Source organism: Myotis myotis, unplaced genomic scaffold, assembly GCF_014108235.1.
Source record: "Myotis myotis isolate mMyoMyo1 unplaced genomic scaffold, mMyoMyo1.p scaffold_m19_p_16, whole genome shotgun sequence".
In the NCBI taxonomy this organism is placed as follows: Eukaryota; Metazoa; Chordata; class Mammalia; order Chiroptera; family Vespertilionidae; genus Myotis; species Myotis myotis.
In genome coordinates this window covers 28,354,891-28,376,091 of record NW_023416320.1, presented here as the reverse complement: position 1 = coordinate 28,376,091, position 21,201 = coordinate 28,354,891, and the positions used below count along the sequence as shown (strand labels likewise).

Genomic DNA, 21,201 nt, shown 5'->3' with positions numbered 1-21,201 from the left:
TTCAGGATCTTCTCTTCTGGCTTTTTTGCTGTCCATGTTTTGGCCATTCTGTTACTCATCAGTATCTCCAGTAGGGTGTGAGGAGAGGAAGATGATGGAGAGACATTCAATGGTTTATTTTTGTATTTTTTAAAAAATGTAATTTTATTGATTTCAGAGAGGAAGGGAGAGGGAAAGAGAGATAGAAATATCAGTGAGACTCGTTGATAAGCTGTTTCCTGCATGCCCCCTACTGGGGATGGAGCCCACAACCCAGGCATGTGCCCTTCACTGGAATTGAACCCGGGACCCTTTAGTCTGCAAGGTGAAGCTCTATCCACTGAACCAAACCGTCTAGGGCTATTTTTCTCTCTCTCTCTCTTTTTTTTTAACAGGTCCACTATCCAGTATTGGCTTTTATTAGAACTGAGGGCTACTTTTAGATTTACTTTATTTGTATTCTCCCCACTCTCCCTATTTTATCGATTCCTCCTTCGCCCATAAAAATTCAATTTTAAAGAGAGATGGGTTTTTGGGTGCAATGCCATGTGCCAACCAGCCCACCATGGGTCTCACAGAGCTCACTGAGGAGAGTGTCAAGTTCATCATTAAGAATGAGGACCTAGAGGTGGCCAGTTCTATTCAGAAGGTCTTCATCACTGAAGTGCCCGTAATAGCCATTGATGACAAGTTGCTTCATGACGCGTTCATCATTCACAGGCTTGGATCAGTCCCCCTCACTAGTGTGGACACTACGGACAGGCTGCAGTACTCCTGGGACTGCACGCGTGACGAGCTCTGCCCTGAATGCTCAGTGAAGTTCATTCTCCACATGTGGTGCAATGAAGATCACACTCCTCGCGTCACCTCTTGAGACTTCATCTCCAACAGCCCCAGGGCCACTCCAGTGACCTCCCAGAACCGAGATAATGACCTCCATGACTATGTGGCATAGGACACATCCTCACTGCCAAGCTGAGAGGGGGCCAGGAGCAAGACTTCGAGACTTCGTGCCTATGCCACAAAAGGGCTTTGGCAAGGGGCATGCTCAGTGGAACCCGACTGCAGGGGCACACAGTGTACCCCAAGCCAGAGGAATGGCCAAAGAGCGAGCACTCGGAGCTGGATGAGGACGAGTCACAGGCTCCCTACAACCCCAAAGACAAGCCGGAGAGGTTTTACTACCAGGTGGAGTGCTGCGCTCTGAAACCATCGTCCTCTCGGCCCCCTCTGGACTGAAGAAGCTGAGTGACTTACAGACCCAGTTCCACCATGATATCAAGAGTGACATCCTCACATAAACTAGCTGCTTCAGCGAAAAGGGATTCAAGCCAGCAGCTGTGTTTCAGGTCTCTCCTCAGACTCTTCTAGCTTCTGGGGTCTGGACAGCTGTTACTTACACTTCTTGGCAAGACATCAGTACCAACTAGATGGGCAGCAGAGGGGGAAAGTGCCCATCCCAGCCTTGCTTGGTCACAGATAGATTACCAGAGGTGCCATGGTATTTGAGGCAGGACAGTCTTACTGGACATTCAGCATCCCTGGCCCTGCCTGCTAATTGGCAATAGTCTCTGCAGAACCCAGCCCTCCCTCCCCCCGTTTCCTGATCTGCCTGTAGTGGTCGTGCTGCTTCCCAGTTAAAAACCACTGACCTGGACCCTCCTCTTTGGTCATTTCAGCTCTTTACATTCCATCCAAAAGTTGGACTTTTTACAGTTGTGCTTTAGGTTTCTGGTGTGAGGATTGAGTGCTAGAACCCCATCCAGGCTGTCTACAAACCCAGTCCCTGCCCAGGGCCAGCCTACTGATACTTCACTCAAATTCCCAAGTGTGCCTAATTTGAGAACCCTTTGAGAACAGTGTTAGACCCTGGCTGCCCCTCCCCTCCCACAAATAAACCCTGTATTTCATTCTGTACACAGTGGAATACTATGCAGCTATAAAAAAGAAGCATCTATTACCCTTTGAGACAACATTGAGGGACCTGAAGAGTATTATGCTAAGTGAAATAAGCCAGTCGGAGAAAGACAAATATCACAACCTCACTTATATGTGGAATCTAATGAACAAAATAAACTGATGACTAAAAATAGATCCAGAAACATGGAAACATGCAACAGACTGATGAATCTCAGAGGGAAGGGTGGGGAGAGATTAATTAAAGAACTCATATGCATATACTAGTATGCATAACCCATGGACACAGACAATAGTGGAGTGAAGGCCTGGGAAGGGGGCAGGAGCAGGGTAGAGGGCATCAATGGGGGTACAAAGGGGGGCATCTGTAATACTTTCAACAATAAAGGTAAATTAAAAAAATTAAAAGCAAAGTATTGGGTGTTTTGTTTTGTTTTTTAATTCTTTAATGAGTGTCCCAGAGGTGGACCTGGAGTAGGAACTCACAACTTCAGGCACCAGTGAGGACAGTGGGAGTGTCTGTCTGTTCAGGATCTTATTTAAACCAAGTCTCAAAGACTTCATGGAAAGGATCACTAAGGATCGCTAATAGTTAGCCATCACCCACCAACCCTCCACCTCTCCTAACCACAAAGATAAAAAGGCACCCAGGAAATAATGGCTTCTCCTTCGCTGAGAAGCTGTTCCAATGGAAAAGAAATGTATCCTGAAGAGAACGTGAGGGCAAAGAGAAAGTAGCCTAGGCCGCCCTTGGGACTGAAGGAGATCTTTCGAGGTGCCTGCCAGGAGAAATTACCATTGGGGAGGGTGGAGGGTTATATGAACAACTGAAATCACAACAATTGAAAGAAAAGAGGCACAAGGGGGCTCACATCTTGGGTCGCCTTTTCCCTGATTCTGCAAATGTGTAAGATGTCCTTAACAGACAACTGGGGCAGAAGCGCCCGTGGGGAGATGCCATGATACTAGCAAGGGGACGGGCAGTTAGTGTCTCCAAACAGAGGGGAGTGGGGGGAACCCACTCTTCCTGACTGCGGCTTGGGGTGCTATCCCCCGAGGAGAGAGAGGCTGTATTCAGTCATTCTTCTGTCTGGGAAAGTCAAGAAAACAGAGTGAATATGTCATGCTTCCTGTTTTCAAGGAACTTTTAGCCTACCACCAACAGTTCTACTAAAACTATATGTTTTTTAAAATAAATAACTTACATACCACATACCCAAATCATTTCCAGATGGATTAAAGAGCGTCTGTAAAACTGGAAGAAATGGATTTGAGTAGTTAATACAAACTAGAAGGAGGAAGGAGTTCCTATGCTTTTATAAAAACAGTGAAAAAACTATAAAGGAGGTGGCCATATTTCATTACATAAAAAGTCTAACTTCTGGATATAAAAATATAAATACAGATAATTGGCTGAGAAAACTTTGTTCAAAATGTGACTGACAATAGGTTAATTTTTTTCTATAAAGAACACACACAAATAAAAATGAAACATCATCATACCTTAATAGAAAAATGAAGAAAATTCTTTTTCTTAATCCTTATCTGAGGATATATTGTTGTTTTATTTATTTATTTTTTAAAATATATTTTATTGATTTTTTACAGAGAGGAAGGGAGAGGGATAGAGAGTTAGAAACATCCATGAGAGAGAAATATCCATTAGCTGCCTCCTGCACACTCCCTACTGGGGATGTGCCCGCAACCAAGGTGCATGCCCTTGACCGGAATCGAACCTGGGACTCTTCAGTCCACAGGCTGACGTTCTAGCCACTGAGCCAAACTGGTCAGGGTATATTGTTGTTTTATTAATTTGAGAGAGAGAGAGAGAGAGAGAGAGAGAGAGAGAGAGAGAGAGAGAGAAACATTGATGTGAGAGAAAAATATCTATCGGTTGCCTCCTATATGTACCAGACCAGGGATCAAACCTGCAACCCAGGTATGTGCCCTGCCTGGGAATTAAACCTGCAACCTTTTGGTGTATAGGGCAACGCTCCAACCAAGCCACCCGACCAAGGCAAGAAACGGGTAAAAATCTTAAAAAGTCAATTCATGATAAAGAAAATGCATATACCCGTTCCTCGATACCCAGAGAGGGGCCCGTATGGTGATGTTCTCAGTTCCCACGTAACGTAAAGGGAAACTCTCACAACGTCCAGACCCCTTGGTGTTCTGCAAATGAAGGCAGGGGATGTCCTCAATTTCCTGGCAGCAGAAACCCACTTAGGTGGCACCAGCCTTGACTTCCAGATGCAACAGTACATCTACAAGAGGAACAGTGATGGCATCTACATCACAAATCTGAAGAGGGCCCTAGCTGGTTTGGCTCAGTGGATAGAGCATTGGACTGGGGACTGGAAGGTCCTGGGTTCAATTCCAGTCAAGGGCACATGCTCAGGTTGCGGGCTGGATCCCCAGAGTGGGGCGTGCAGGAGGCAGCCGATCCATGATACTCTCTCATCATTGATGTTTCTATCTCTCTCCCTCTCCCTTCCTCTCTGAAATCAATAAATATATATTTTTTAAAAAAATCTGAAGAGAACCTGGGAGAAACTTCTGCTGGCAGCTCGTGCCATTGTTGCCATTGAAAACCCCACTAACGTCAGTCATATCACCCAGGAGTATGGCCAGCGAGCTGTGCTGAAGTTTGCTGCTGCCTCTGGAGCCCTCCTGTTGCTGCTGCTTCACCCCTAGACCCTTCACCAACCAGATCCAGGCAGCCTTCCTGGAGCCGAGACTTCTGGTGGTTATGATCCCAGGGCTGACCCCCAGCGGCTCACAGAGGCGTCTTATGTTAACCTGCCTACCGTTGCTTTGTGTAACACAGACTCTCCTCTGTGTTATGTGGGCATTGCCATCCCTGGCAACAACAAGGAGGCTCACTCAGTGGGTCTGGTGTGGTAGATGCTGGCCTGGGAAGCACTGAACACACATGGCACCCTCTCCCATGAACACCCATGGGAAGTCATGCCTGATCACTGCTTCTGGAGAGATCCTGAAGAGGCTGAAAAGGAAGAGCAGGCACCGCTGCAAAGGCTGTGACCAAGGAGGAGTCTCAGGGTGGATGGACTGCTCCAGCGCCCAAGTTCACTGCTGCTCAACTGGGGTCGCAGATGGCCCTGGAGGCGGGCATGTGTGTGCCTATTTAGCAGTTTCCTACCGAAGACGGGTCTGCAGCCCCCACTGCTCAGGCCACTCAGGGGTAGGAACCATCAGTGAGTGATCTGAAGCTGTTCTTCCACAAAATCTTAACAGAATGGAAATAAGGTTGACGGAAAAGAAAGTTGCTAAGAAAAGGAAAGAAAGAAAATGCATATAGGAAACAAATAAGAAAAATAGGAAAATGTTACCTCATGAGTACTTGAAGAACTGCATATTAGAAATAGGGTGCCTTGCCCGGCCGGCATGGCTCAGGGGTTAAGTGTCAACCTATGTACCAGGAGGTCATGGTTTGATTCCTGGTCAGGGCACATGCCCGAGTTGCAGACTCAATCCCCAGTGTGGGGTGTGCAGGAGGCAGATGATCTATGATTCGCTCTCATCGTTGATGTTTCCATCTCTCTCTCCCTTCCTCTCTGAAATCAATAAAAAAATATATTTTTTAAAAATACATATCCCTTTTAAAAAAAGGCTCCACCTATTAATAGATCAAAATAGATCGAAAAATCATATAAACACCTGCTGAGTTAATGAAAAGGCGTTTGATATAATTCTAAATCCATTCCATAATGAAATCATAAAATTACTCCAAGAAACCAGGGATAACTTAAAAAAATAATCTCAGAATGTGGAAGGTCTTTCTAAGCAATCAGTTTCTTGATGAGTCCCAATCCAGGAGGGTACAGATATGGAAAAGTTTTCATTTCCCCCCACCCCACCCCCCACCACCAGTAACTGATTTCAGCTGCACTGTGTCAAATCACCTTTTCCCATCCCTTAATAAAAATCTAGGAAAGGGCCTATGACTATCTTGTAACTTCAGGTTATTAAATCTGTGCCCAATACTGTTTAAAGCTCTAAGAGGATCCAATACAAAGCTTTCCACTATCATGGGTTAGACTTCTCCTGGAGTAAGCTCATAACATTTATAATCTAAATTGGGTCACGTTTGAGTGAAAGAACTGAGACTGTACATACCTGGCCAAATCCCATGGACAGTCACCATAGAGCAAAGGACTTGAAATGGGGAGAAGAGACCTTTCTCTGCTATTTTAAGCTGACCCCCCACCCCACCCCAATGACTCTAAATCTGAGCCCCCTTGTGTTGGGAGCAGGAAGGAGGGATAGAGAAGGCAGAAGGCATCTTGCACACCTGGCAATATGTTAATGGTGAAGAGATAGCCTTGAATCTGTTTGGTTCCACACAATCGATTTTCATAATTGGAAGATCATCTAGTTCAACACTCTCCTTTTACAAATGAGTGAAATAAGGCTCATGTAGATGCCATGACTCCTGAGAGATGGCTGCCCAGTAAGTGGTAGCGTTTGCACTTGCGGATGTCCTCCCAACTCCTTTCCGGTGTCCCCTGTGCCGCACCACAGCTGCTTCTTCTAACATGTGCCCATCAGAGGCAGGGCCAGGCTGAGGCCTTGGGAGGTATTCACCTCGGTGTAACATTTACTATGGCGCAAAAAAACCTCAGTAAGCAGAAAAACAATATTGTAATGCAGCTTTTTTTTTAATTTGTGGATTTTAAGCACAACTTTTTAAAAAATATATTTTTATTGATTTCAGAGATGAAGGGAGAGGGAGAGATAGAAACATCAATGATAAAAGGAAATGATTGATCGGCTGCCTCCTGCACGCCCCCTACTGGGGACGGAGCCTGCAACCTGAGCACATGCCCCTGACCGGAATCGAACCCGGGACCCTTCAGTCCACCGGCTGACCCTCTCTCTATCCACTGCACAAAACCAGCCAGGGCACACAGCATTTAACAAGCAAAATAATCCATGACAAAATGAGGCAATTTTAAACAAAGAGTTTATTTATTTTTATTGATTTTAGAGAGGGAGGAAGGGAGAGAGAAAAACATCAATGTGAGAGAGATATTGATCGGTTGCTTCCCTCACCAGGGATTGATCCTGTAACCTAGGTATGTGCCCTGGTTCATAGATTGATGCTCAACCACTGAGCCACACCAGCCAGGCAGAATTTCAATTCTTTTGGGGCTGTTGAACCAAGAGCCTCAGTTCCTTGCTGGTTGTCAGTCGTGGGCTGCCCTCATTTCCTTGTCATATGAGCCTCTCCATACAGCGACTCCTAATGTGGTTGCTCGCTTCATCAAAAGCTAGTTAGGGCGAGAGTCTGTTAGCAAGACAGAAGTCAGAATCCTCTGTAACCTATTCAGGGAAGTGACGGCCTAGCACTTTTGCCAAATTCTAGTGTTTAGAAGCAAGTCACAGGTTCTACACTCAAAAGGAGAGTATTCCACAATACCAGATATCAAGCTGTATTACAAAGCCACTGTTCTCAAAACTGCCTGGTACTGGCACAAGAACAGACATATAGATCAATGGAATAGAATAGAGAGCCCAGAAATCAGCCCCAACCAATACGCTCAATTAATATTTGACACAGGAGGCAAGAACATACAATGGAGTCAAGATAGTCTCTTCAAGGAAGAAGAAAAAGGAACTCTTACCATTTGCCACAGCATGGATGGAACTTGAGAGCGGATAAATACCACAGGATCTCACTTCATTTGTGGAATATAATGAACAACATAAGCTGATGAACAAGGACTGATCCAGAGACGGAGAGGCATTGATTGGACTGTCGGGACTTGGAGGGAAGGTAGGGGAGGGTGGGGGTAAGGGGGAAAGATCAACCAAAGGACTTATATGCAAGCATATAGGCCTAACCAATGGACATGGACAACGGGGGGGTGAGGGCATGAGCGGGGGTGGGGGGGGTGGGGGGTAGAGGGTAACGTGGGGACAAGGACACATATGTAATATCTTAATCAATAAAAAATATATTAAAAAATAAATAAATAAAGAACGTTGGCTATATTTAAAAAAAAAAAAAAAGATAGTCTCTTCAATAAATGGTGTTGGGAAAATTGGACAGATACATGCAAGAAAATGAAACTAGACCACCAACTTACACCATACACAAAAATAAACTCAAAATGGATAAAGGACTTAAATATACGACGGGAAACCATACAAATACTAGAAAAATCCAAAGGAACAAAATCTCATACATATGCTGAAGCAATTTCTTCACCGATACAGCTCTTAGGGCATTGGAAACTAAAGAGAAAATAAACAAATGGGACTACATCAAAATAAAAAGCTTCTGCACAGCAAAAGAAACCATCAACAAAACAACAAGAAAACCCACTACGTGGGAAAACATATTTGCCAATGTCATATCTGATAAGGGCCTAATCTCCAAAATTTATAGGGAACTCATACAACTTAACAAAAGGAAGATAAACAATCCAATCAAAAAATGGGCAAAGGACCTAAATAGACACTTTTCTAAAGAGGACACAAAGAAGGCCAAGAGACATATGAAAACATGCTCAAAGTCACTAATCATCCAAGAGATGCAAATCAAAACAACAATGAGGTACCATCTCACACCTGTCAGACTGGCTATCATCAACAAATCAACAAACGACAAATCCTGGAGAGGATGTGGAGAAAAAGGAACACTTGTGCACTGCTGGTGGGAATGCAGACTGGTGCAGCCACTATGGAAGACAGTATGGAGTTTCCTCAAAAAACTACACATGGAACTCCCATTTGACCCTGTGATCCCACTTCTAGGAATATATCCCAAGAAACCAGAAACACCAATCAGAAAGGATATGTGCACCCATATGTTCATAGCAGCACAATTTACCATAGCTAAGATCTGGAAACAGCCTAAGTGCCCATCAGTAGATGGGTGGATTAGAAAACTGTGGTACATCTACAGGATGGAATACTATGCTGCTGTAAAAAAGAAGGAACTCTTACCATTTGCAATAGCATGGATGGAACTGGAGAGCATTATGCTAAGTGAAATAAGCCAGTCAATGAAGGAAAAATACCACATGATGTCACTCATTTCTGGATAATAAAGACCATTATAAACTTATGAACAAAAATATATACAGAGGCAGAGCTGCCTCAAACAGACTGTCAAACTACAGCAGGAAGGCCGGGGAGGGTGGGTGGGCAGGAGTGGGGTGGGTAAGAGATCAACCAAAGGACTTGTATGCATACATATAAGCATAACCAATGGACATAAGACACTGGGGGGTAGGGGAGGCCAGGGGATTGTCAAGGGCGGGGGGAAAAAAAAAGGAGACATATGTAATACTCTTGGTAATACTTTAAGCAATAAAAAATAAATAAATAAATAAATAAATTTAAAAAAAAAAAAAGGAGAGCATTCCAGGTGGTGTGCATAGCAGGTGGTGGGGGTCACTGGGGCCGTAGTTGAGGCTGTCCAGCACATAAAAGCAACACAGCAGAATTACTGTGTGGTTAAAGCCATAGGTTCCAATCATCTCACAAGAGAAGGCAAATAGCATTCTTTGCTAAAACTCTCTGGTTTTTCTTCAATTTCAGACTTTAACGTTTTAACATAAATTTATTTAGACCAAAATTTCAGCAAACAGTGTCTAAACAGAGTCGTGCGCATTCATTTGACATTTTGCTGTCATGATGTTATCCATAAATACACACGTGTACCCTGAATTAGTTTTTCATGCTTTACGTTTCCTTTTGGAAGTAGTATGACGACACTGTCATTGCAGCAAAAGACCAGTAGGTGGCTGAACGCAGGAAGACACAAATCACTGCAGTAAAAGTCTTTACAAGTAACTTGTAAAGGACTATGACAACTGGTCATGGAAGGTTATGGCTAGAGATATTCAAAACAAAGTTTGTAATGGTCTTAGGAATATTTTTAAATTTTACAAAGAAACAAAATCTCCATCATACTGCTAGAAGAAGTGTTTATTTGGTATAACCTTCCCTGAGGGCAATTTACCCAATTCCAAAGTATTTAAAATATGCTTATTCTTTGATTAAGCTATCAACGCATAAGTATATGTAGCAATTGATCCAAGACATTTAAAATGAGCTAAAAGATTCATCTACAGCAGCGGTTCATGGTGGGGGGCCACAGGGGAGTGAATGTTGGAGACTTGTTATTGTCACAACTGGAGGGGAAAGGTTGCTACAGGCATCTGGTGGGTGAAGGCCAGAAATGTCACTAAACATTCTACAATGCAGTGGATAATCCCCCACAACGAAGAATTATCTAGCCCAAAATGTCAATTGTGCTGAGACTGAGAAACCTTGGTCATAGATAGAAGCATGTATCCCCTGGTACTGTTCACAAGAGTGAAAAACAGAAAAACACCCTAAATGTCTAAAAATAGGGGACTAGTTCAATAAGTTATGATGAACCATTCATATAGTTCAGTCATTAAAGGGGATGTTGCAGAAGTATACTTATTGTAACAAAATATTCTGTGAATAAAGCAACTTACCAAATCCTGTATAGAATATAACGAGATACATACACACTTGAAGGTATAAACAGTGGTTTATTTCTGACTGGTGGCATTTTCTTCTTTTGTGCATCCTTTTAAATTGTACTTTTTCTTTAATGAACATCTTACATCTAATATTAAAATATTACTTATTAAATTAAGATTTGGGGACTATAGCAGCTGCTAACTTTCAAGAGAAAAACACAACAAAATATTTGAAACTGCTTATCAACTTAAAAATAGTGAGGTTTTCATTACATTTGTCTCATATTATCTTAACCAGCTGTTTCCTTAGTTCCAGTCACATCAACAGTTTTTCCCATGCATTCCTGGCCACATTTTGCCTTTGTCTATACTGAAATTCTTTTTCTACGGTCAGGGAAGTTAATTTGTTCTCCATTTCCTCAAGTGCTTGAAGGGGAATGCAAGCCTAAGAATAGATGCAGATATTTTTTATTGGAACAAATCACCAATGGCCTTCTCAAGCACTCCATCATTGAATTTCTGCTTGTCCTCTGAGCATTGGTAAAATGGGAATGCTGCTGTAAGCTGTGAAAATGCGCATTCAACCGAAGGGCTTGTATGCATGCATATAAGCATAACCAATGGACACAAGACACTGGGGGGTAGGGGAGGTCGGGGGGGGGGGATGTCGGGGGGGGGGGGAAGGAGACATATGTAATACTCTTTGTATTACTTTAAGCAATAAAACAAAATTAAAAAAAAAGAAAATGCGCATTCACCTTCAGTACCAATGCAATGGTGGTTGGTCACATCCCGGGGAGCTTAGGCAATTGCACTTTTGTTTGCTGATAACCATGCACTGCTAAGTGAAAGCCCTAAATTATGAAGTCTCATTTTGGTTACAGCCAATACAGCAAGAATGCAGATTTTTGTTTTTCGGCTGGAAATTCTACTAATATTTACAGCCAGTGGATGACATTTTAGAATAACTCTACTGGACAATATCCACATTTTCACACGTAAATGAATTGTCAAATGTCAGCAAAATCTAATATATATATATATTCGTTGTAAGCCAAAGAAAGCCAGTTATCATCCAATAAGTAAATCAATGCTATTATTTTATAAGCATTTTAAATATAATTTCCTTCCAAGGAACAGAAGAGAAAGGTTCGAGAAAGAGTCCTAACTGGAGGGGTCAGAGCTGTCATTCACCAATTCCTGTCTGAGCAAATGACTCTTCTGCACTCAGTGGTTCACATGTAAACTAATGAGATTATTTACTCTTCCTTCTGCCCTGTACTTCATTCTATTTAAGCAGCCCTTCATATTTAGGGACAGTAACACCTTGATATAACGGACTAATTCCAGACGAGGAGGTGTCCGTTAAAAGCAAAAGTCCATTATGTAATAAAGTAGGTTTTTCGAAAGGGTATGTTTAAAAATGGACAAGTTAGTTAGTTTACCTGTTTTTACTTACGTAGGCACGTCTGTGTAATTAGAATTGTGTACGAAAAGTTTAATTTCACACAAAGGTTTTCTATATGCATTACTGTAATTTTAAATTTATGCTGAACAGGTGTAGTCAATGCGTGACTTCACCAGTCACCACAAGTAAACAAACGCACAGACTGGCATGTGGCTTAGCGCAGCAAGGGGCAACATCGAACAGGCCCACGTTAAAACTGCTGCAGAAAGTCCACAACAGAACCAATGCCGAGTGACCGCGTGCTAACGGTTCGCCGGACACTGTTTATTAGCCGTGCCTCTTGGATATAAGTAGGCAGACTACAGTTGTAGAAAGGTGATATTTATGTCGGCAAAATTACTACAATGGTTTTCCCAACACATGGCCTTGTTGCTAAAATGTGTTAGAAATAACAGCGAATGAATAACAAAAAAATAACCTGTTAATTTAATTATAAGCAAATCTTGGTTTAAAGCATTTTAAAATTAACAGGGGTGTTAATTTTCACAGGACATAGGGATAGGAAATTTTGTCTGTTAAATCAAAGTCCGCAAAATCGAGGGTTTACTGTATCTATGTCCCCACTACACTCCTGGCCGCCTAGGTCAGTTGACTACTCTTGGCTTTTCCACTGTACTTTGTCCCATACGTGATTATGAATAGACTAGAGGCCTGATGCACGAAATTCGTGCAAGAGTAGGCCTTCCGTCCCCCGGCTGCCGGCACTGGCTTCCCTTTGGCACCCGGGACCCAGGCTTCCCTCACAGGCCCAGCTTCGTCAGGAAGGACGTCTGGTCTAATTAGCATATTATGCTTTTACTAGAGGCCGGCCCTCAGCCCAGCCTGTGTCCTCTCACATTCTGGGAGCCCTCGGGGGATGTCTGACTGCTGTGGCGGTGGGACAGGCTCCCGCCACTGCCCCTGTGCTCGCCAACCGTGAGCCCAGCTCAGGGCTTCTGGCTGAGCAGCACTCCCCCTGTGGGAACCCACTGACCACCAGGGGGCAGCTCCAGCATTGAGAGTGTGCCCCCTGGTGGTCAGTGTATCTCATAGCGACTGGTCGTTCCATCGTTCAGTCGATTTGCATATTAGTCTTATATTATATAGGATTATTATAGATACTCAGTATTAGGGGGATGTTGAAGGGTCCTATCCAACATTACTTTATAGGAAGAGAGCGGAGATAACATGTCTTAGAATCAGGTAGATAGTCTGAGTCTCCAGATGTACAACCTGCTCCAGGAAAATCCAGGCAGCCACACATTTTCGCCCTCATTTTCCTGGAAGGGGAGAACGGAAGATACAGTGGTTTCTTGAAAAAGATGTAGATGCTTATAGAGGTCTGGGAGGCCAAAGGATATTTCAGGCTATGAAAAATAACTACCTATTAATTTTAAAAAATATCATGCCTCGGTTATGGGAAGCATTTTTCCTAATCCCCATGTGAGTTAAACTCAGAAAACTTACCCACTTAGAGAACGAGTGACTCGGTTTGCATGGGAAGCAAGTTTTGCACTGTAAAAACCACAGGAGTCATTTCGCCAGAGGTAAGTTCTCCAGAAAGAAGTTTCTCAGGTTTTAGGGCAGGTCGCATTTTCCCTGTCCTGGTACTGAGCTGGCGCTGGCGCGGGGCGGGGGGAGGCGGGGCGGGGCATCTTCAGGGACTTTGACTCCGCCAGGCCGACAGGGGGCGCCCGAGTCCGCGCTTTTCCCGCCAACCCCTGCGGCGCTCCAGCTCCGACTCGCGCAGCCGCCTCTAGAGCCACCAGCGCCAACGGGGCCATTCCTCTTCCGGGGCAGCGCGGAGAGACGTGCGGGACCCGGAAGCAGACGCGCGCGCAGCTATATAAGCACCGCGCGCGCTACACGCCTTTCTCTTTGAGGAAGACGTGGTTGCAGTAGTGCAGCTCCGTCCTGCCCGCTCCTGACTCACCGCTGTTCGCTCTCGCCGAGGAACAAGTCGGTCAGGAAGCCGCGCCGCAGCCATGGTGAGGCGGAGGGCGGCGCCGCGCGGTGGTGGCGGTCGCGGGACTCGGGCCCGCGCCTCGCTCGCTCCTGGGGACGGATGCCGGGCTGGGGGGAGGCGGTGAGTAGACGAGACTCACTAGTCCCGGGCTCCCGGCAATGGCGGAGGAGCCCGGGAGGCTTGTGCTGACGCTCGTCCCCAGACGCGGCAGACCTGACAGAATTCCTCTGCTGTTGTTCTCCCTCGGGCCATAGGCGTTTAAAGACACCGGGAAGACGCCCGTGGAGCCGGAGGTGGCGATTCACCGGATCAGAATCACGCTGACCAGCCGCAACGTCAAGTCCCTGGAGAAGGGTCGGTCGCTTCGGGGGGAGACATGGGGCCGGGAGGGTCACTCGTTCTGGGCAAGATGGACCCGGAAGGAAGGTGGCCGGGTCGCTTGCCTTTGAGGAGACAAAAGGTTATAGAGATTTCATTTTCACCGTGTCGTGCACCCCGCGGTTGGCGATGAGGAGACGGTTGCTCGTTGAGTGGCGGTGATAGTTCTGTACGCTATTCTGAGCCGGCGGCGGGCAGCGTTTCCTGGGGGGGGCTGGCCGTTTCGAATGAACTCAAGGGCGTGCTTTCTCCGTAGTGTGTGCGGACTTGATCAGAGGCGCCAAGGAGAAGAATCTCAAGGTGAAGGGGCCCGTGCGGATGCCGACCAAGGTGCGTGAAGTGAATCGCGCTTGCTGACGAGGGTGGCTGTGGGGGGCCGGGGCCTGGCTTGGGAGGCGGGGTTGGCAGCCCGGAGCTTCCTCTGCAGGTGGGGAGTGGGGGCCTCCTGGCCGCTGTTGCTGGGGGCGGGGGGTCGGGGGGTGCTGCGGGGAAGGGGCTCGCTGTGAACTGAAAGCCTCTGGAACCTGCTGTGGGGAGGAGGGAGCCTAAGGGGGAGCCCTTCAGCGTAGCTTCCAGGTGCCCCGGCCATGAGCACAAAGCCGTAAACGCCTGGCTTCCTTCCTTCCTTCCCTGCAGACGCTGAGAATCACCACAAGGAAGACGCCCTGCGGGGAGGGGTCCAAGACCTGGGACCGGTTCCAGATGCGGATCCACAAGCGGCTCATCGACCTGCACAGCCCCTCCGAGATCGTCAAGCAGATCACGTCCATCAGCATTGAGCCGGGGGTGGAGGTCGAGGTCACCATTGCAGATGCGTAAATCAGGCTTTGTAATAAATTGGCTATTCGTTGTTTAAGCTTTGCTGACTTTTATTCGTGATGGTGGCAGATCCTAGGGGTATCGGTTTGTAGTATAAAAGGTTTCTGGCATGGTTCTAAAGTGCACAGTGGATGTGATGTGAGCTTCCTTATATGACTATAAGATGATTAGTAGAAATGACGTCCATAGTTATAGGAGGACTTACTCTAATTCTGGCTAGAGATCTGAGAACGTTGGCGTGAACAGCTTTGTAAAAGTGTAGGATTTTTATTTTAAAATGACTACAGAGACAACACATTTTTTCTTTTGGTAAGGAGTTCTGATGAAGTCTCCCTTTTACTCTCAAAAATGCCCTAGACTAGTTCTGGCCAATGTGGCGCAGTTAGGTGGAGCATTGTCCTGCACACCAAAAGGCGGTGGTTGGATTCCTGGTCAGGGCACATGTTGGGGGCGGGTGGGCTGATGGGCATTTCATATGGACGTTTCTCTCTTTAAAATAAAAATGCCCTAGCTTAGATGCTAAATAATAGACACCCCACAGTTAGATTCCTTTCTGCTCTAAGTCCTAACTGCCAGCTAGTTAGGATTGTAACAATTTCCTAGATGAAGCGTTAAGAGCCAATGGTGATTCATATTGCAGATGTCAAAACTTCTTTTTCCGATCAGAGAACAGGTCACAGGGCAAGCCACCATCCCCAAATCTAGAGAATTGGTCACAACCATAGGATGCCTGGAGCAGAAGCTGCTGTCAATCTTGTTGGCGACTGAAACAATTTTGACTATTGGAGGCTGCTTGCAGACTGGCATGAAAGTGAAAACTATAATCATGGTGAAGGGCCCATACTTAACAGATTTTCCCTCAGGGGACCCCCCCAGGTAGGTTCCCAGAAGGGTTCCAAAAAGCTCCCTGAGTGAATGAATTGTCTGGGGTAAACGGCCATAGGGAAACACTGAGCCCCTTCTCCCTAACAAAGGCCTGACCTCCAAGGGAAGGGACTGAAGAGTCAGTTCTGAAACATCCCATCCAAGGAAGAGAACCCAGCCCTGATTTATCCTTCAGCCTTTCAGTCTCAAGGAAAACTAAAATTTATAGTCGGCAGGGATTTTGGAGGATGCTGAAGCTAGGAGAGGGGCTGGGAGTAAAAAACGGAAAGCTATACTGGGAAGAGGGGTCAGATAATGCTTCTGACCCACACCCCTGAGATGGGACAACTAAAATACTGAGACTTGATTAGAAAATTCCCTATTGACCCATGACCTAGCACTTCATAAAAAGTAGTAACTAGTAATAATGGATTAGAGCTGAGAGCTGCAAGACAGTAATTCAAGAGAAGTCCCAAAATCAAGAGAGGAGGAAAAAACCCCACTAGAGGAATTTGAAGCCTATTCGTGCTTATAGTTGCAACAAACAGTAAACACATTCCAGCTCCTAGCCAGAGTAACAAACCCTTACATAAATGACCTATTTACCTCCGTTTTATTACCTGGTAAGACATCCAGATTTCAAGTTTTAAACATTTCAAAGTATGCCAGAAGGCAAGAACACTGACAGAAATAAAGCAGCCATCAGAACATATATGACACTGATAATGAAATTATGGGAAAGGTAATTAGAAATAACATGCATGTGGGAAAGGCTCATGGAAAAAGGTAACACTTATGAACATGGATAATGGAAACTAAAAAGGAATCAAAACTGCTAGAAGTCAACATCACAGTAACAATGTCTTTGATGGGCTCATCAGTGGACTAGACAGCAGAGGAAAGTCAGTGAGCTTGCTGATAGGTCAATTGAAACTTCTCAAACTAAAATTTAAAGTGGAAAAAACAGAGCCAAACATCTAAGAACTATGGGATAATTATAAAAGTTGTAACATGCATAATTGGAATGCCAGAAAGAAAGAATGGAGAAGAAATATTTGAAGTAATATCTGGTAGTTTTCCAAAATTATTGACAGACACCAAACTACAAATACAAGAATTTTAGAGAACATCATGCCAGTTAAATACCTAAAAATCTATAGTTAGGTATATCCTCTTCAAACTAGAAAAAGCAGACAAGAGAAAACGGAAAGAATCCATGGGCAGGTGGGAAGGAGGGTGTGTGTGTGTGTGTGTGTGTGTGTGTAACTTGCCTATAGAGGAACAAGGATAAGAATACAGCAGCTTTCTCTACGGAAGCCATACAAGCAAGAAGAGAATGGAGTAAATCTTTAGTGTTGAAAGAAATTATCCTTTAAAAATGAAGGAGAAATCCAGACTTTTTCAGACTAACAAAACCTGAGGGAATTCATTGCCAACAGACCTTCCTGGAAAATTAGAAGAAAGTTTCAGGCGGAAGGAAATTATATAGGTCAGACCCAGATTTATATAAAGAATGGAAGAATATAAGGAAAGGAATAAATGAAGGTAAATCGATTTTTTTCTTTTTCTTATTTTTAATTGATCTAAAGATAACTGTTTAAAACTCATGGATACAGAGACTGACGGTTGCCAGAATGGAGGGGGTTTTGTGAAAAAAGGTGGGATTAAGTACAAAGTGGTAATCATAAAACAGTCTTGGGGATGTAAGTTCAGCATGGGGGATACAGTTAATAACACTAATAACTATGTGTGGTGCCAGGTGGGTACTAAACTTACTGGGGCTGGATGGGGAATGCATTTTCGCAATGAAATAGCCTCGCCATTTACATGAGCAGCGGTTCAGATATAGAAACAGTTCGGTGCTCTCTTTTCTGTGATACATTACTTGTACTGAAACGCTATTTGACATCAGTCAGGGACCTGAACCAGGTTAAGAAGGTGCCAAAGGGAAAAAATAAAATAAAATGACAAAAAAGGAGAGAAGGTGCCAAAGAAGAAATGTTCTCTTCTTGTGGAGGGTAAATATACAGGAAAGTTTTTATCTCAGAACTCAGAGGTTCCCCAGTCCTTTGCAGGTCTGTATCCTGTGGGCCTCTCCACAAACAACCATGCCATCATTTTTGTATTCAGATGAGATCAAAGAGGATAAACATTCTACGTAGTGAGCTGTAGTAAATGACATCATTTAGTCTGTACAAGGACATTAATCTCTGCAATTATACTTCCCTATAAAAATTGGCATTCACAAATGTCTTGCCTTCTTACTCCTTCCCCCTCATATACATATGAATGCCTTTAGCTTTCCCAGATACCTCTTGTCTTCACTTAGTTGGCTTACCATGACTCTCTCTTGTGATTCTGGGAGTCACTGGTTGGGCTAATGTGGACACCCTTTTTTCTATAATTACACAGAAAAAGCTCAACCTTCCCCAAGTTGGATCTAAAAATTCTATCATTTGATGGTGGATGCTACTGAATTGATTTAGCCAACACATGGTAGGTTATCAGATACAGAAACAGGATGCCTGATGAACTGTTAGCATTTTCCATTCTCTTCTTCCTCTTTTACTATTTTTTAAAGGCCCCTTTTCTTTTCATTCCCCTGCCAGCTCCTCAATAATTAGCTGCTTTTTAAGTAAGCAGTTGAAACAGGTTGGAGAATCAAGGGCACAAACTGAACCAGCTTCCTCTATTCCTTTCCTCCTGCATCTTGTGGCTGTCCTTCGTGGAGATCTGTGGTCAGGATGTCCTGGACATTGAGGGAAGAGAAGGAGCCCCACCAAATGGGACTAGTTGCTTATTTTCTTTGTCTTCCTTTAAAGTTCCGTGGGTGTTGTGAAGGGCGAGAGCTGTATGCTGTAATAATGAAATAAATCTGGGATCATGTTCAGCTCTCTTCTCTTCAGAACCAAGGGGAATTGTACCACCCCCTTGCCTCCATTTCATTTCCTCATGCCTTTCGAACACAGCGGCTATGGCATTCCTTCTCTTTGCCTTTTATCTGGGACTGGAGAGCGTGGTGCCCTACCCTGGCACTGCCTGGCCCCTTATAAGGAGTAGTGGCATTAAGACCAGCCCTCAGGACCTCTCCACCCACCCTGCCCCTGTCTCTTCAGTTCTGCAGGAGGTCCCAGAACTCACTCGCGGCACAATATCTTTGTATGTTCGTTATTAATCCCAGGAACTCAGAATTGGTATGAAATTTATTACAGCAAATTTTAATCATCACACAATTTAACTGCAACTTTGAAGAGATTCCTGAGGGCAATTTTTTTTTTACTTGAAAATTTACTAAAATAGCCTCCTTGGTCATTAATCTGCCTGTGTAGTTGGTGGAAATGTATTCACACCTGCAGTGATGTATACTTCAGATCTCATTCAATTATAAAACTGTTACCTTGCCTGGCCAGTATGGCACAGTGGTTGAGCATCAACCTGTGAAATAGAAGGTCACGGGTTTAATTCCTGGTCAGGGCACATGCCCAGGTTGCTGGCTTGATCCCCAGTGTGGGGCGCGCAGGAGGCAACCGATCAATGATTCTGTCTCATCATTGATGTTTCTATCTCTCCCTCTCTGAAATAATAAGAAAAGTATATATGAAAAAACAACACCATAAAACTCTGTGACCTTAACTCACTTATCAACAGCACTGAAGGTCATTATATTGTTTTAAATCTACTCAACCTTAAGATATTTTTATAATCACAATAATGTATAAAATTTTGCAAAATCAGTGAACAATTCCTGAAGTTATAACAAACACCAAATGGTGAGGAGTTGAATTAAAATGGAAATCCTACTTCATTTACTAAACAAGGAAATGTGCTTATTGTCTATAATTTTCATTTATTTTAAAATCAACTTACAACCATGGACATCTCTCAAAGAAAATTCAACTAAACCCACCATCCCTTTGGTATTGGGAGTGAGGAGGAGGGGTCTCTGTTGAAACCTCCTCTCAGGAGGATGCAGAGAGAGAGCAGGAGCCCATGGGCTTTCTATTTGTTGGATCCGGATTTGGACCCTGGAGGACCAGGACTTTGTGCCTTCTTATTTCATAATGTCTGCTTCTCGCTAATAAGAAACCCTTTAAGTAGAAAGGGCCTTATAAGAAAGTGGGAGCTGAAGAGAATCCTGTTTTGGAGAATAAAAAGCCCAAAGGAGAGACTCTGGGGTTTGCCACTGAGAGGAAAGCATCCTTGGGAGCCTCCACAAAGAAGAAAGGAGGGTTCAGGGAGCTGGCCTGGGCCCAAGGCCCAGGAGAGGAGAAGGTGTCCCCAATGTCACAGTCCGAGGGCTCTGGGTTGCCTGGCAGGAGAGGGCGAAATCACATTTCACTTAGTGGGAGCCCCACCGAATACCGGGAATATGCCTATTGGATCCCCAACCTTTCTTACTTGTAAGTATCCTTACTGTCATTTTCTGAGAGATGAAAAATAAAAATCTTTTTAGGATGGCTGTTCTATGTCAGACACTGTGCAAACATCTTCACACACAGTAGTAGCTCACTTACTTCTGAATATAGCCTTGTGGGGTGCAGGATGGCATCCTCAGTCTATGGATGAGGGTTCACTAATGAAATCCAGTAACAACTGCCACTTTTGCTCTCCACGGACAGCGAGGGAGAGTCCCACAGAGCCCACAGGTACTGCAGGGGAGCCCCCTGCCCAGCATGCCCACGGGGCTGCTCCCACACATATCCTGATGGGCACCCCTCCCGGCTCCTGGCTGGCACTCCCCTGCTGCCTAGGAGATGAATTTTGTCTTCCTCACCCAGAACCCACCAGTCCTCATTTTAGCACAGCAAAAGGCCATTCTTCCCAGCACCCCTAAGATCCCCGCCTTCTCTTCAAGTTCCCGCCTGTTTTGGTTTTTCTGTTTTTGTGGGGGTTGGAGGGGGAGGCAGCTCCTTCCCATTGCACTTGTCCCCAGTGGGGGGTGTGCAGGAGGCAGCCGATTGATATTTCTCTCTCACATTGATGTTTCTCTCCCTCCCTCCCTCTAAATATTCTCTTTCTCTAAAAACTCAATTTTAAAATCTTAAAAAAACCCACATCAACTAATAAAATGGGGGGAATTTTCAGCAGATATACCATACCGCAGATATCATTTAAGTTGGACAGTAAGTTGCTTGAGTTCAGGAAAACTTTTAAGTCCCAAACCTAAGAGAGGTTTTTGTGTGAAAAAAGAAAAGAAAACTAAGATAAATTATAGCCTGGAAAAATGATCAGAGCCATTAAGTTCTCTACCAACTGAATCTTCGTGACATCTGGAAAAACAAAAAACCATCTTATCTGACAGATGACTTCTTTTTTTATTTTTTATTTTTTTTTAAATATTTTTA

General features: G+C 44.5%; 1 protein-coding gene, 1 non-coding gene and 2 pseudogenes across 3 annotated transcripts; all 4 read left to right on the top strand.

Moving 5' to 3' along the window:
• Positions 1-520: 520 nt before the first annotated feature.
• LOC118670499 lies at positions 521-1,280 on the top strand (annotated as a pseudogene).
• Positions 1,281-2,553: 1,273 nt separating this feature from the next.
• Positions 2,554-5,045, top strand: LOC118670800 (annotated as a pseudogene).
• Positions 5,046-13,656: 8,611 nt separating this feature from the next.
• Positions 13,657-15,029, top strand: RPS20 (ribosomal protein S20). 2 transcript variants are annotated; one of them, XM_036338260.1, is made up of 4 exons: positions 13,657-13,817; positions 14,050-14,149; positions 14,430-14,503; positions 14,810-15,029. In XM_036338260.1, the coding sequence occupies exons 1-4, from the start codon at positions 13,815-13,817 to the stop codon at positions 14,990-14,992; spliced, it is 360 nt and encodes a 119-aa protein (XP_036194153.1). In that variant the 5' UTR covers positions 13,657-13,814; the 3' UTR covers positions 14,993-15,029. The 2 variants fall into 2 exon arrangements, with proteins under 2 accessions (XP_036194153.1, XP_036194152.1); XM_036338259.1 differs by having other exon boundaries at positions 13,695-13,915.
• On the top strand, positions 14,298-14,363 carry LOC118671042. Its single transcript, XR_004972572.1, has one exon. It is a non-coding gene; the product is annotated as a small nucleolar RNA U54 (small nucleolar RNA).
• Positions 15,030-21,201: the final 6,172 nt, after the last annotated feature.